At 55.6% G+C, this 13,570-nt stretch overlaps 4 protein-coding genes across 4 annotated transcripts; 2 read left to right on the top strand and 2 right to left on the bottom strand.

Moving 5' to 3' along the window:
* Positions 1-77: 77 nt before the first annotated feature.
* On the top strand, positions 78-2,702 carry B0T26DRAFT_755616 (uncharacterized protein; the record flags this gene model as incomplete). The annotated part of the gene is made up of 8 exons (XM_060445985.1): positions 78-143; positions 204-292; positions 358-841; positions 906-1,235; positions 1,302-1,880; positions 1,926-2,312; positions 2,374-2,531; positions 2,600-2,702. The coding sequence occupies 8 exons, from the start codon at positions 78-80 to the stop codon at positions 2,700-2,702; spliced, it is 2,196 nt and encodes a 731-aa protein (XP_060291178.1).
* Positions 2,703-4,095: 1,393 nt separating this feature from the next.
* On the top strand, positions 4,096-6,755 carry B0T26DRAFT_805955 (uncharacterized protein; the record flags this gene model as incomplete). The annotated part of the gene is made up of 6 exons (XM_060447172.1): positions 4,096-4,459; positions 4,513-4,527; positions 4,893-5,397; positions 5,853-5,874; positions 6,062-6,180; positions 6,387-6,755. The coding sequence occupies 6 exons, from the start codon at positions 4,096-4,098 to the stop codon at positions 6,607-6,609; spliced, it is 1,248 nt and encodes a 415-aa protein (XP_060291177.1). The 3' UTR covers positions 6,610-6,755.
* Positions 6,756-8,451: 1,696 nt separating this feature from the next.
* On the bottom strand, positions 8,452-10,364 carry B0T26DRAFT_725385 (FAD dependent oxidoreductase). The gene is made up of 3 exons (XM_060442759.1): positions 9,479-10,364; positions 9,117-9,360; positions 8,452-9,031 (listed from the first exon to the last, which is right to left on the bottom strand). The coding sequence occupies exons 1-3, from the start codon at positions 10,290-10,292 to the stop codon at positions 8,767-8,769; spliced, it is 1,323 nt and encodes a 440-aa protein (XP_060291176.1). The 5' UTR covers positions 10,293-10,364; the 3' UTR covers positions 8,452-8,766.
* Positions 10,365-10,378: 14 nt separating this feature from the next.
* On the bottom strand, positions 10,379-12,899 carry B0T26DRAFT_725382 (cyclopropane-fatty-acyl-phospholipid synthase). Its single transcript, XM_060442758.1, has 3 exons — positions 12,383-12,899; positions 11,174-12,297; positions 10,379-11,113 (listed from the first exon to the last, which is right to left on the bottom strand). The coding sequence occupies exons 1-3, from the start codon at positions 12,503-12,505 to the stop codon at positions 10,819-10,821; spliced, it is 1,542 nt and encodes a 513-aa protein (XP_060291175.1). The 5' UTR covers positions 12,506-12,899; the 3' UTR covers positions 10,379-10,818.
* Between the last annotated feature and the right edge of the window lie 671 nt (positions 12,900-13,570).

Below are 13,570 nucleotides of genomic sequence, written 5' to 3'. Positions count from 1 at the left end.
ACCACAGACCACAGATCACTTCTGATTTCCCCCAACTCTTTCCCATCAATTCCACTTGACACTCATTGATCGCCAAAATGTCGACGCCTTCACAGGAAGATCAGGCCAAGAAGGTGCTGAAGGCGATGAAAATCGCCTCCAACGTGAGTGCAGTTGCATCTTACCCTTGGCTGATTCAAGGTTGTTGACAGACCAAACCACAGACTGTGCGGGAGGCTATCGCCAATGCCATCCCGGTTGCCTCGAACCAGGTTTTGACCGTCGCTGTCCCTGGTACCATTATCAACTGGAAGTAAGGAGATTCTATTTTCCTCGCGACGCTACAGCGCGGCACAATTGCTGACCTCTGGTCTCCAGAGATTTTTACTACGACGCCGACGAACAAATCAAGACTCCGACAGCTGTCCGGGCCCAGGAAGCCCGACTGGCCGACGGCATGATCCCGCTGTCCAAGTTCACCGCTGGTAAGACGGGCAAGAGTGTTGCACGCAGCTATCTTGCAGCCCTAGATCTCCTCGTCCCCATTGAGGCCTCTGTTTCTGGAGTCATTGGGAACGCGGCAACTCAGGTGACGGACGACCGACTGAAGGTCATTCGGGACCGCTACAAGGCGTCAATGGACTATCTCAAGTCTGGCGATGACAGCCCCGGCTCCGCGGGAAAGAGCAAGGTCGAAACTTACGTAGCGAAACAGTCGGCTTGGGCAAAGGAGGTAGCCGCCTACGACCATGCCCAAGGACAGGCGCTGAAGGACTTTGCACCACCCCAGGGTTCCAGCACGGCTCAGGTCAAAGAGTCGCGCGAGAAGTACATGCAGTGGCTTCAAGAGAATGCCCGCGCAGTGAGTGCATCCCATCAACGCCATCATCTTTAGACAAGTCTAGCTGACTGTAGTGCGCGCGCAGTACAAAAACAACATCCAGGCCAAGTACATGGACTGGGTGGTGCACGGGTACAAGTTCATGGTCGACTTCCACTTTGGCGTCGTCGACATCAGCTCTGGCATGAAGCGTATCGAGAACAGCAAGGAGGCGTACCGAAACCTCACCATCGTTGCTGATGACGGCGCGAGCGAGTACAACGGAGTCGTCCTCACCCCGAGCCACTGGGCCACCATCATCCGCGACAAGGTCCGGGGCTGGAAGAAGCGCAACGACAAACCCATGCCCGCGGAGATTCGAGTAGAACTTCGCCGGCTGCAGAACTTGCTGGCGTCCCACGAGACTCTGAAACAGGTGAGCCACGCTCGACGGGAGAAGTTGCAAGAAGAGGAGTGACAAGCAATTAATAACGGGATACAGGGAATCGAGCAAGATGCCTTCTTCCCTGTGGCCATGACCAGTTCGAACACAGCCGACGACAACCTGAAGCGGGCATATGCCGAGGTGTATGCCAACATGGACGACAAGAACTATGCGCAGCTCCAGGGCACCAGGACCGACAAGACAGCGTGGCTGAGTGGGTACAGGGGCTCCACTACTACCAACGGCCAGGGGCAGAACGAGGACCATCCGGCCGAGGGCACCACCGAGTCGCCATCTGCAGACCCCCTCACCAAGCTCGTCAAAGCGCAGGCGGCCTGGAACGACGCGGGTTCCAAGCGCAGCGCGCAGGCGGTGCGCAGCGGCGAGGCGAGCATTAAGGATACAGCCAAGTCGTGGCTCGACGCGCGCATCGGCCAGCTCAGCCGCGACATTGCCGACCTCGAGAAGCAGCTGAGCGTCGCCTCGGGGACGGCCGGCAAGATGCTGGCCCTGCCCGTCGTCAACCAAGAGGGCATCGTCATCAGCGACAGCGACATTGCCGTCAACCCCGAGCTCGTAGGCAAGAAGAACCCCAATGTCGGCGAGGACGGCGAGGAGGCCGATCCCTGGACCAAAGTGCGTCTTTCTTCCCCCTTCAAGGCCAAACTAACCCTCCCCCAGATCTCGTGCAAAGCGTCTTCCAACACGGACATCCGAGAGACATCCACGTCGCAATCAGCCAGCTCCATCGCAGCCAAGGCGAACTGGTGCCTGTTTTCGGCGTCGGGCGGCGCGAGCCACACGGAGAGCTCGGCGAAGGCGATGCAGTCGATGGCGAACCTCGACGTGGAGATGACCATGGACTGCATGGTGGTCGAGATTGAGCGGCCGTGGCTGCACGCCGAGCTGTTCGCCGACGCCGAGCTCGACTCGGGCCGCTTCGACATCTCGCCCGGCGAGGCCCGCCTCAAGCAGATGTACGAGAACGAGGAGGTGCCTGCCGGCTACTACCAGCAGTTCTCGTCGTACCCGACCGCGTTTGTTGTTGCCGCTGATGTCGAGCTGAGCGTGCGTTCTTCTTCTTTCTCTGGCCCGCTGACGTACAAAGAGTACTGACTCTGAGCCAAAGTTCTCGGGCGACACGTCGGCCCTGGAGAGCGCCGTGTCCGCGTCGTCGACCTCGGCCAACGTCTCGGTCGGCTACGGCCCGTTTGCAGTCTCTGCGTCGCGCAGCCAGTCCAAGTCCAACTCCAAGACCAAGATGCAGTCCACTGCTACCGGATGCAAGTAAGTGCCAGCAACGCCGTGTCCATTGCGGCTCTGCCATTTACTAATGCAATTACTCACTCTCCCAGGATCTCGATCCAAGCCCCCCAGATTGTCGGCTGGGTTCAGACGTTGCTGCCCCAGCTCCCCAGGCCGAGAGACGGTGCCAGCATGGTTGGAATGTTCAACTGACCAAGCAGGTATGTCGGGTGGGAGGTAGAAAGGGTCTTCGTCGACGGGCAAATCAGCGCGCGCGGCCATTCTATGGCTAGTTGGCCTTGAGGATTGAATATGAAGCGATGCACCTACTTGCGCAGCGATAAAATCGCGTTGTTGTTGTTGTGGCTCAATTGACGATGATTTGGTTGGTTTTGGTGGTTGTGGTGGATTTGGCGATGGCTTCAATTGCAGGGGAAAATTTGGCTAGGTTTGGTGGGGGGGCGCAAGGCGCAGTTGAGCCTGCATTGTACAGTACCGACCATTTGAAGATGAGTGGGGTTGGCCATTAAATTGTTTTTGGCGGGCAAACGGGGATTGCGCGAGGCTAGTGGCTTGGCGGGGATTTCAATGCCCTTTTTATAGATTACGGTCCGAATAGATGTTTCCCAAGGTCCGAGTAAACTTTCTCTAGTAAAACAGACGCCACGGGCAACCGCTTAGGTGCCTGTTTATCTGTTCGCAATGGCGGGAGCACACACCATGGATGCCCGCCATCGCCCGCACTGCCCTCTCCAGTGGTTTTGCCTTTATGAGCTTTGATCTGGGTACCCCATCTAAAATCGGCGTTACCCCCGGGGGCCATTAGCAGCTGCGAACGCAGGGACCGCTTTTTGTATGGTAAAACGCCGTATTTCCTAGCAGCCACCCAACGCCATACAGGGCGCCAAGGAAGCCCGGCAAAGTAAAAATAACACCATTCACAGTCTCACATGCCGGTGGCTTCAAGACTGTATAGGGTAGGTGGCCTTTATAGGCCTTCCTGCTGGCTAGGTGGATTTATAGACTCAATACCAAGGAAGTATATTAACATATCAACAAATCAGGATATAACGGATTACTCAGGCAACTAAGCGCCAACCATGACTTTTAGCTAATTTGCGCACAAATCAGGGCCTCAGAATTGCCATTTGAAAGTTGCCCCTATTTTGAGGCACTTGGTAACGAAGAAATCGTTAAAATGGGGAACCCACGGCAAACGCGTTTTCAAGGCTTCAAAGCTTGTTGGCCCGGGCGGCCGGGCTGGCACATGGAAGCGCGTGCGTGGTAGGATAGTATTTCACGATTTTACCAGCCAATAATAATAGGCCCTGAGTATCTCAACTGCCAGCAGCTGGCAAGGATCCCCGAGGGGGTACGCCGATTTTTGGATGGGGTGCCCAGATCAAAGCTCTTTATAATTACACCTCTTTCCCGCAGGATGCCCCGTCAGGTGCCGGTTCACTCGTTCACCCCATGCTGCCATCGACTCGCCTTTATCCTTCTTCCTTGTCATTTTTTTGGTACTTGATCTTTTGGGCTTGATCCTTCTCGCCCTACCGGTATCTTTTAATCTTCATAATTTGACCTTCCGTTCACTCGTGCCAATATGATGTCGACTACTATGTTCTCTTTCGCGGTATTTCTTCTCGCCGAGGTGTCTGTCGCCTGCGTTGATCTTCCCCCACCAGCCCCCACCGCCCCCCTGCCCGCTGTGCGGCGTCGGAGCTGGGTGCCCGACAAAAGCCTGTGGTACACAATGTCGACGGCGGCCGAGGGCGACGGCAACTGCCTTTACGCCCTGGTCGGCGTCGACGGGTCCGTCCCCTACCCCGTCAGGTTCGAGCCATGCAATCCGCTACGCGACGACGCCCTCTGGCGCTTCGACCTACACGGCAGCGGCGGGTACAACATCTTCAACAAGACCTGGATAGACGTGGAGCGGAGGCTAGACATCAACTGCCAGAAGCTAGGTGCGGATTGCATCATGTGGATGGGACCCTCAAACGACACATACCTCAACCAGTGGTGGCAGATCTAGGTAAGTGTGCATAATCTTCGCCACATGTGCACTGCTAACCCTTATTTCCTTTCGTCTTAAGGATCTCGGGACCGGATACAACAAGATTAGCAGCCGAGGACTTCCGGGCTGGCTGATGACTTCCACGACGGCTGCCCATGACCTAGTCGCCTTTATGGACAATAGTTCCAGCAGCCCGGCGGATGCCACAAAGTGGAAAGTCAGGCTTAGAAGCAGCAGCCAGTCTCCCACCGCAACAGGCTCCACACCGTCTTCACATGTAGCGGAGGTGCCAACCCCTTCCCCAGTCGCACCATCCCCCTCGCCGCCACCGTCGCCCTCTCCCTCGGGGGCTGTAGCCACTGCGTTAGACACTCCAATACCAGTCGCTCCTTTGGGCCTAAATAGCCAGGCCTCGCCGCCTTCAAATGCTCATAAAACCACGGCCACAACCACTGACGCCGGCACTACCGTTGCAACCGCTGGCACCAGCACCGGCCCCAACACCAAGACATCCTCGGAACCGTCCATTTCCCCAGGCTTGACATCGTCAACCAACAATTCAGACAACTGGATCATTTCCCCAGGCTTGGCATCGTCAACCAAAAGCTCGAACAACTCGAACAACAACAACAATAACAACAGCAACAATGATAACTCGAGCAGCAACAACAATAGCAACAGTAACAATGACAACAAGCTGGGCCTGACCAAGGACGGCATTGCTGGAGTCATTGTTTCGGGTGTCGGCGTATTGGTCGCCGTAGCTGGATTTTGGAAGCGGGATAAAGTGATCAAGTACGCGAAAATCGCGATTCGCAGTCGCAAAAGCGCCGAGACCACTGACAGCGACGCGGATATAACAATACCCCGAGAACGGCGAAGTTTCAGGTATAGCGTTCAAAACGCCTCCTAGATAAACATTGCTCTGAATCCGCTGCGGAGCAGTTAATTAAGTGGCTTCTGTTTTCGTGTTTTTTCGGTCAAGAAAACGGGGTTTGGGAAAAGGCTGGGTGGGAGTGGCGCATACTTAGATGTTCTTTAGCGGTGAGTTGTTTACCTGGTTTTAGTATTGATGAATACTGATCACTTTCCCACCTTGCTTCTTTGAGGGTCATCATTGGACCCCCCACCCCCAAACACCTCAGGGTTCAGTGATTGTACCTTTGTCCACCACGGAGTACTACCAATCAGAGTATCTTAGGGATAACTGATTTTACGGATGCTAGCCTTAGGGTATAAACACTAGCTGATATGCAATATCATGATTCGTGGGTTGTGCGCATGGGCCAGCCATCGGTATCACACAGCTTAACTAACTAGGCCACCCACTTGCACAAGTCAAGTTGCCCTTTTGGCGGCTACTCGGTGGGTGGCCCCCTTCTTTCAGGTTGCATGGCTGCCCAACTTTGCTCCTCCCTCATTTCCATGCAGGGAATCTACTACAACTTCGGGCTTTACCAGGGAGACACGGGAGCTCGTGCAGGCCCCCGGCGAACCCGAGAAGGCGCTTGTTGGCCTGAATGCTGTAAAAAACTAGCCTACTAACGCGCAGAGCTCGGGAATCGAAGACGCGGCTAAACAATGCAGCCAGACGATACAGGCCATTAAAGCTCTTGTCGACCAAGGCAGGCCCACCAAGCCGCACTCATTTCGTGCTACTATGAAGGGCTTGTATGTGTCTAGCACACACAAGGCAAAGCTTGAGGACCTACAGGCTACCCTTGAATCAGCAACGTCCCGGATAAGACTTCATTGGCAATAGCAACAAGGCATTTAAATAATGGCCATGATTTAGGACCTCTTATACTCGGCTACATTCTAACCGCGAGTAGAACTAACGTAGCACGAGTGGCGCGGCTCCTAGACCACTCGGACAGAACCCAGAAACAGCTGACCACTAAGCTTAACGCGATCGGCGACGAGCTGCCCAAGCTTGATGAGAGCTTGAAGCTGATTGAAACAATCAAGGAGGCCATCTTCTTGTCCGAAGATTCCTTGAAGGCAGTGAATTATGCTGAAATTCTTGGCTCCCTGCACCCAGCTACCGCTGACAAGCGCTTCGACATGATAAATAATCCAGCCGCCGATACATTTTCCTAGATCTTTCGCGGTGATGAGACAAACAGTCTTGCTAGTGTAGACTTTGTGTCTTCGTCCGCTCGTGGAGATCCGTCTGTTCAGGATTCCCGGTGTCGGTAGATTATTTGCTCAGGTCCAAAATTTCTGTTGGAATCACCAGGTACCGGTACTGGAAACAACAGGGCGTGCTGCACGCCGAAAACTGGTGGTTCAAGTGATGGTCATTATTGTCTATGTCTGTCTAGAAGAAAGAGGTGGCCGTAGGCCACTTATATGGAATCTGGGACCCCTACGCCTCCACAGCCACCTCTATGTGGCTGGAATGCGCGTTGTTCCAACAATTTCGTTAGAGTTTATGGAATGGCTGAAATCAGGCTCGGGTGTGTTTCCATTATAGGGGAACCCGGATCAGGCAGTCAACTTTGATGAAGTACTTGGCCGCCCACGACACGTCTCGCTCACTCTTGACACGACGGGCGAGCAACGATGGGCGAGCAACGATGGGCGAGCAGCGATGGGAAGCAGCTCGATTTCTCTCGCTTCTTCTCCTAGAAACTGGGGACCGATGAGCAAAAGACGATGCGCGGTCTGGAGAGGGGAATTCTCTATGATGTACTGAGGGCAACCCCAAGGTAGCAGAGTTTGCTTTTCCGGAGCTCTGGGCCCCAAATCGGTACGCCTCGCGATTCCCGGTTCAAATTCCAGGACTCGGCATCTCCGACGGCCAAGTCAAGGCCGCCTTTATGATAGGTTGTTGAACAGCGCGGAGAGACTCGCCCGCTTCAAAATCTGCCTGTTCATCGACCGACTTGACGAGTTTGATGAACTGGCCGAATCTCTCTGGGCTTTATCCAGCAAGTGGGCTTTATCCAGCAAGCTGCATAACTGCCGAGTGCGACAAGGTTAAGCTCTGCGTCTCGAGTCGCGAAGAGCCACCGACAATCAAAGCTTCCCTTTAGTTCGTCGCGTCACCCTCCACACGCTGACCCGCTCGGATGTCAGGGTGGTAGTCCGCAACAAGCTCGAATCGAATCGAACCGAACCAGCATTTCCAAATTCTAGCACAGTCAGTTCTCACTGCAAGCTTTGAATTTCAATCGTCGGTGGTCGACAATGCCGAAGGTGTCTTCCTGTGGGTTGTTCTCCTGTTGAAGCTAGTGGAGGAGAAACTCGCGATCGAGTCGTCGTTCCCGACGCTACAGCAGCTTGTCGAGACAGCACCACAATACCTGGACCAGTTCTTTGCGAGGGTCTTGGACATAATCCCCAAACACCATTCCAGAGGAGCTTATTTTGTCTTTGCCGTGATGCTAGGACTGCGTGGCTGTTGCATCAGTCGTGATTTCTCCAGCGATATTTGTCTGGAGATCGACTCACTCCGCGAACCGTCGATATTCGGTCTCTCTCACATCTTCGACGCTTTTGAATGCGATAGGCCTGGCGATGGGAACAGCCGTATTGCCTTTTTAGTTCCCAATTGTGTCGACTAAAAGGAATATTGTAACCGGCAACGACAGATGGTTTCAAGACTGCAGAGCTGGTGCAAAGGCCTTGTCGAGGCTAGAACATTCTAAGGGGTGCAGATTGCAATGTTTACACATCACTCGGTGCCTGGTTTCCTGTCCAGCGCATTACGCGATATTGCGCTGAGATGGGAAATGGACGACGACTGGATTGCGGAGGGAATCCTCAGCGTTTGCGTGGCTGAGTCAAAGGCTCAGTATATCAGCAACTACCCGGACCAAGGCGTTATAACGAGCCGGTTAAGCGTTGCGCTTAGATCCATTTCAAGATCCACATCACTCGCGCCTAATCTACCGAGATCCCGAATCTCTGCCTTGGTCAATGCGATTGATGCAACCCGACAAGGCTTAACACGCGGGACTCCAGAGGGTGTTGGGAGGGTGAATAACCCCCCCAGTGTAGTGCCCGATAACCTACTACATAACATCTTCAAAACGAGTATGCCTCCCAACGGCCGCAAGCACAAGCGGGTCTGCCCAACCCTTACAGGCTCGTGTTACATTTACCACCATCCCACCGACACATTCGCACGCGAGTCGGAGCTTGAACTTGGCACACCACTCTCGCACTCTTCACAGTTGGCACCTTGAGGTATGAGCAAACGTACAATTCAACTAGGAGTAGAATCCACAATACAGCAAACCCTATGTCTGTTCATTCACGGCTGTCCTCCGCAATAAAGTCTCCCAACTCCTTGCACGGCCACTTCTTGTTACCCTCGGTCGAAGAGAGCTCGCGGTCCCAAGCCCACTGCTTCTGCAGGTCGGGTGCGAGTTCGTCGCACAGCATCTGCACGACGTATTTTCCAAGGACAGGGAGAAACTTGAACCCGTGGAAGGACCCGCACGTGGCGATGAACAGGCCGTCGCAGGCCGGGTGCGGGGACACGATGAAGTCGTCGCTGGGCGTCACTGCCTCCCTGGGATATGCAGGCCAGTCAGTACAAACCCACGCAGCCACAGTCAGCCGCAGATTTAGCAATGCGACTTTTCACAGGAACTGACCAGCAAACCCTAAAGTTCTCCATCTTCTTGCCTTGGAACTTGTCGCCAAACAGCGACTTGAGCGCCCAGCTCACGTCCTCCTGCAGCGCCGCGGGGACATCCCACTGCTTATAATCGGGCTGCAGTGGCGGAGCCGAGAGTTGCTCGTTCGTGACTGGGTGTGTCACCGTGTTTCGGACAAAGACCTGGCCCCAGCACTTGAAGGCGCCGAGGCTGGGCAGCGGCATACACCCGACGTCGCAACCTAAGGTACTCAAACGAACAATATCAGCAAGTAACACACACACACACACACACAACCCAACCCCAGTTAACAACGCATGCATGCATAGAATAGATGAATGAATGCGCTAGATACCCACCGCGTTGCACGGGATTCTCGTTGATGCCGATGGGCATGGCCTCCAGCACAGCCCTCTCGTCCTCGTCCAGCGGCGCCGTGGCCTCGGTGACGCCCGCAGCGAGGATGCGCCCGCCCGCATGCAGTTCGCCCCACGTCGGGTCGCTGTCGATCAGCAGCTTGGGCGTGTACGCGCCGGAGCAGAGGACGACGCGGTCGGCAGCGAGGAGCGCGCCGTCGGCCGTCGTGACGCCGCAGCACCGCCCCCTCGCGCCTTCGTTCATATCAAACGCGACGGCCGCGACCTGCGCAACGCGATACTCGACGCCCAGCGCGACGGCCGCGGCGACGGTGCTCTGCAGCGCCTCCTTGGCCTCGGCCCAGCCGCTGCTGCGGTTGACATGGACCTCGCGCACGGCGGTGTAGTCGGCGCCGGCAAACAAGCCGCCATAAATCCCGCGCGCCTCGTCGACCGAGCACGCGCTCGCGTCGGGGGTCGCGCCCAGGGCGGCGAAGTTGTCACGCACCGTCTGCGCGAACGCGCCGGGCGAGATCCACACGACGCCGCTTTCGTGGTAGAAGCGCTGCCAGAGGGGGTCGGCGCGCCAGAGGCCCTGCGCCTCGAGCGCGAGCCGCGCGTACGTGATGTCGCTGTAGTCGGCGCGGACGACCTTGTTCCAGTCCCACGATGCTGCGACGCGCCGCGGGGCGTCGTAGTGGTCGCGATCGACGAGCGTGATGCGCGCTCCTGGGAATCTGCGGGCGAGGTGCAGCGCCGTCGAGGCCCCGAAAACGCCGGAGCCGACGATGAGATACGACGACGCGGCGGGGTCCATTTCAGGTCTGTGATGGAGGGACTTTGGTTAGGGCTGTGAACATTTGTTCGCAAATGGCCACACTGTCTACAGAGGCGGGGTAAGTTGAGACATATATGTAGATGCATCCTGTTGCAACGCTAGCTCGTGACGTCTGTCAGACCCGAGATCGCTTTGTGAAGTTAAATTGCTTGCTTGCCAACTCCGCCTTGTTTGCAGCCCACCTCTATCCTCGCCTAGGAGTTCCAACACATTTCAAGTTAGAACCGAACCAGCGAAGATCAAGTCACAGAGATTCGGGATGCAGAAAGTAATTATTAGAACAAAGTTCCCATTCAGTTAATCAATCGCATGCTAAACTGAGGGAATCAACGCCCGGTAAAAAAGCCCCGCTTTCTAATTAGTCCTTTCTTAATCTATCGAGTGTGTGAGGTATTGGGTCCCCGGATTGAATGACACACACTCGGGTTGATAATCGCCAAAAGCTGTTCAAACATTAATCTTCCGGTCTCCCGTCCCTGTCAAGCCGCCGCCCATAGATCCAACTCTACTGCTTCAGGATGGCCTTGCCGGCAGCGCGGGCTGCGGCAAGGGCGCCGTGGAGACCGTACTGGGACGGGACGCCGTTGATGCGGTGGGTGGAGTTCAAGTTCTTGACCACAAGCATCTGGTAGCAGGTGGCGCTGCCCTGGCGCGACGCGATAGTGGACCAGGCCAGGAAGAGCTCCCAGATGCGGTACCAGCGCAGGCCGTACTTGGCCTTGATGGTCTCGCCGTTGCCGAGCCAGTTGCGGTACCAGCGCCACAGAGTGCCCGAGTAGTGCACGCCAACCGTGTCGATGCTAGCGAGCGGGGGTTAGTAACCGAAAACTTGTTTCCCGTTTTGGGGCGGCCAAACTCACCTCTTGATCTCCCATCCGGCGCTCTCGAGGGCGCCAACGTAATTGGCAAGCGGAGTCGAGGCGTCGGCGCCGGGGAAGATGTACTTGTTCAGGAAAAGGCCCCAGACAAAATCCTCGTACTGCCACGCCTTCCGCAGACCAGAGAGCTGGACGTACATGGCGCCGTCGTCCTCGAGCATGTCATAGCACTGGCGGAAGAAGGTCGAGAGTCTGCGGATTCCCACATGCTCGCCCATCTCGAGCTGGGAAATCTTGTTGAATTTCCTGGTCGGGATGTCGCGGTAGTCCATGCAAAGTAGGTTGCTCTGGCTTTCAGGGATGCCGGCGCGGCGGAGGGCGTCGTTGCCCCAGGCTGCCTGGTTGCGGGCGAGGGTCGCGCCCGTGACGTGGGCGCCGTAGTTGACGCTGGCGAATCTAGCGAGGGTGCCCCAGCCGCAGCCAATGTCCAAAAGCGACTCCCCCTTCTTGAGGCCAAGCTTCTCGCAAACGACGGCCATCTTGTTGTCCTGCATCTCCTCGAGCGTCTCCTCGCGGGTGGTATCGGAGATGACACCGCTGGTGTATACCATGCGGGGGCCAAGGAAGAATGAGTAGTGGTCGTTGCCGCGGTCGTAATTTGGGCGGACCTGCTCCTCGTCCTGCTTGCGCGAGTGAAAGAGCACGTCGACGAAAAAGGTCAAGAAGATGAACTGGAACAGAGGCCAGGTGAAGGCAAAGCTGGCCCAGTCATGGCGGTACTCCAGAATATCGAGGCAGTCACCGTTGAATTCGACTTCGCCGTCAAAGTACATTTCGTAAAATGTCTTGATGGGGATCTTGTTGCGGCCTCTCCATTTCTGGCGGTCCTCGTCCTTCTTGAAGGTGATGTAGTGCTCGACGGGGCGGCTAGGCAGCTTGACCTTGTCGTTGATGCGCGGCGAGAAACGCGAGCTCACAAACCAGACAGCGATCACAATCGGCACGAACAGGACGAGAATGAAGAAGATGCTCGTCTTGAAGCCGCCGCCGAGGCTACGGGCGAGAAAGACGGGCACGCCGAAGAGCAGCGCCGCGAAGACGTAGTTGTTGAAGGACTCACTGCCAGGGCCCTCGGCAGGTAGGGGAGCATTATGGATGGCAGGGGACTTCAATTGGGGTCAGCATGGACGAACTGGCCATCAATTGGTGCCAATTGACGCGGTACGGAGCGGTCAATCGCATGATGCTCACATTGGTGGTTTCGACGCCGCAGTCCTCGCCCGTCGCAAACTTTGAGGCTACAGCCGGGGGAGTGGCGATGAAGGCGATGTCGCCTTCCAGCTCCTCGCCCTGGCGCTTCTGTGAAGCAGTCATGGTGGTGGGCGGTCAAGGATTGCCTGCTATGCGGCGAAATTACCTCGTGGCGCTTGCTTTTTTAAATTTTCAGTTTTTGGGGCCGCGTCGCAATTGGAGCAGTCCTCGCGGCGTTTTCGCGAAGGACGAGACCACGAGCCGAGTCTGCCAGTGCACGGCCAATTGGGTCTGCTGAATCTAACGCCGCTGGAAAGCCAATTCACTGCAATTGGCGCAATTGCGTGGCATTGACGTGGACTTCTACGATCTACGCAGAGCGGGAAATGAAGGTCGAAAGGAAAGAATCTGTGCGGCGCAAAAAAAAGCAGTCAGGGATAATCCGGCCGTATTGCCGACGCGTGTCACGTGCTCGGGCCCATTCCCGGACATGGCCGCGGCCCGCGGATACGTATGTGGTTAGCGAGCTGCTTAGCGACGTAACAGGGAGGGGCATGCTGCTGGAGCAAATGTGGCACTGATTTCGTTTTTAAATTTCAGAATAAAAAAAAGAGCACGCGTCGGCATTTTTTGTGATATTTTGACATCATGCCCATGGTGGCTCTTTGCCTTTGGGGTCGATAAGCGGTAATTATGCACCCACTGTCAACGGCTGTAAAATCGACGAAATGTCCCGTCAGCAATCACCTACCCTGCCTTACCTAATTAGGTGGCTTTCTTTGCAAGAACCACGTCAGAGTAATAGCTGCAGAGGCCGTCATCCCTTTCTTTCCGTTGACATGAATTTTGAGAGACATGAACTTTGAGAATGATTCGGAAAGACGAGATAATAGCCTCAAGGGGTCACATTCCAGTGTTGTAATTACGTGGTAGCAAGGCGTAATTGGTAAGTTTTAACCCCTGTTTACAATCAATTGGCGGTCGGGTAGTACAGATGCAGGGAATCATCCAGCCCCAGGAGGACCCGTCATGGAAGGAGCTTGGCGGGTTCCCGGCCCCAGGGCACTGCACGACTCCTTTCCTGTGGGAAACGCACTTCGACAATAAATCGCGATGAGATAGTCCAATTTTGCCAGGCGCATCGTCTGCGAAGGTAGTTAGCCAACCAAAATATCACGCGCGATTACA

Source organism: Lasiosphaeria miniovina (assembly GCF_030549165.1).
Source record: "Lasiosphaeria miniovina strain SMH2392-1A chromosome Unknown B0T26scaffold_7, whole genome shotgun sequence".
In the NCBI taxonomy this organism is placed as follows: domain Eukaryota; kingdom Fungi; phylum Ascomycota; class Sordariomycetes; order Sordariales; family Lasiosphaeriaceae; genus Lasiosphaeria; species Lasiosphaeria miniovina.
This window is presented reverse-complemented; position numbering and strand designations above follow the sequence as displayed.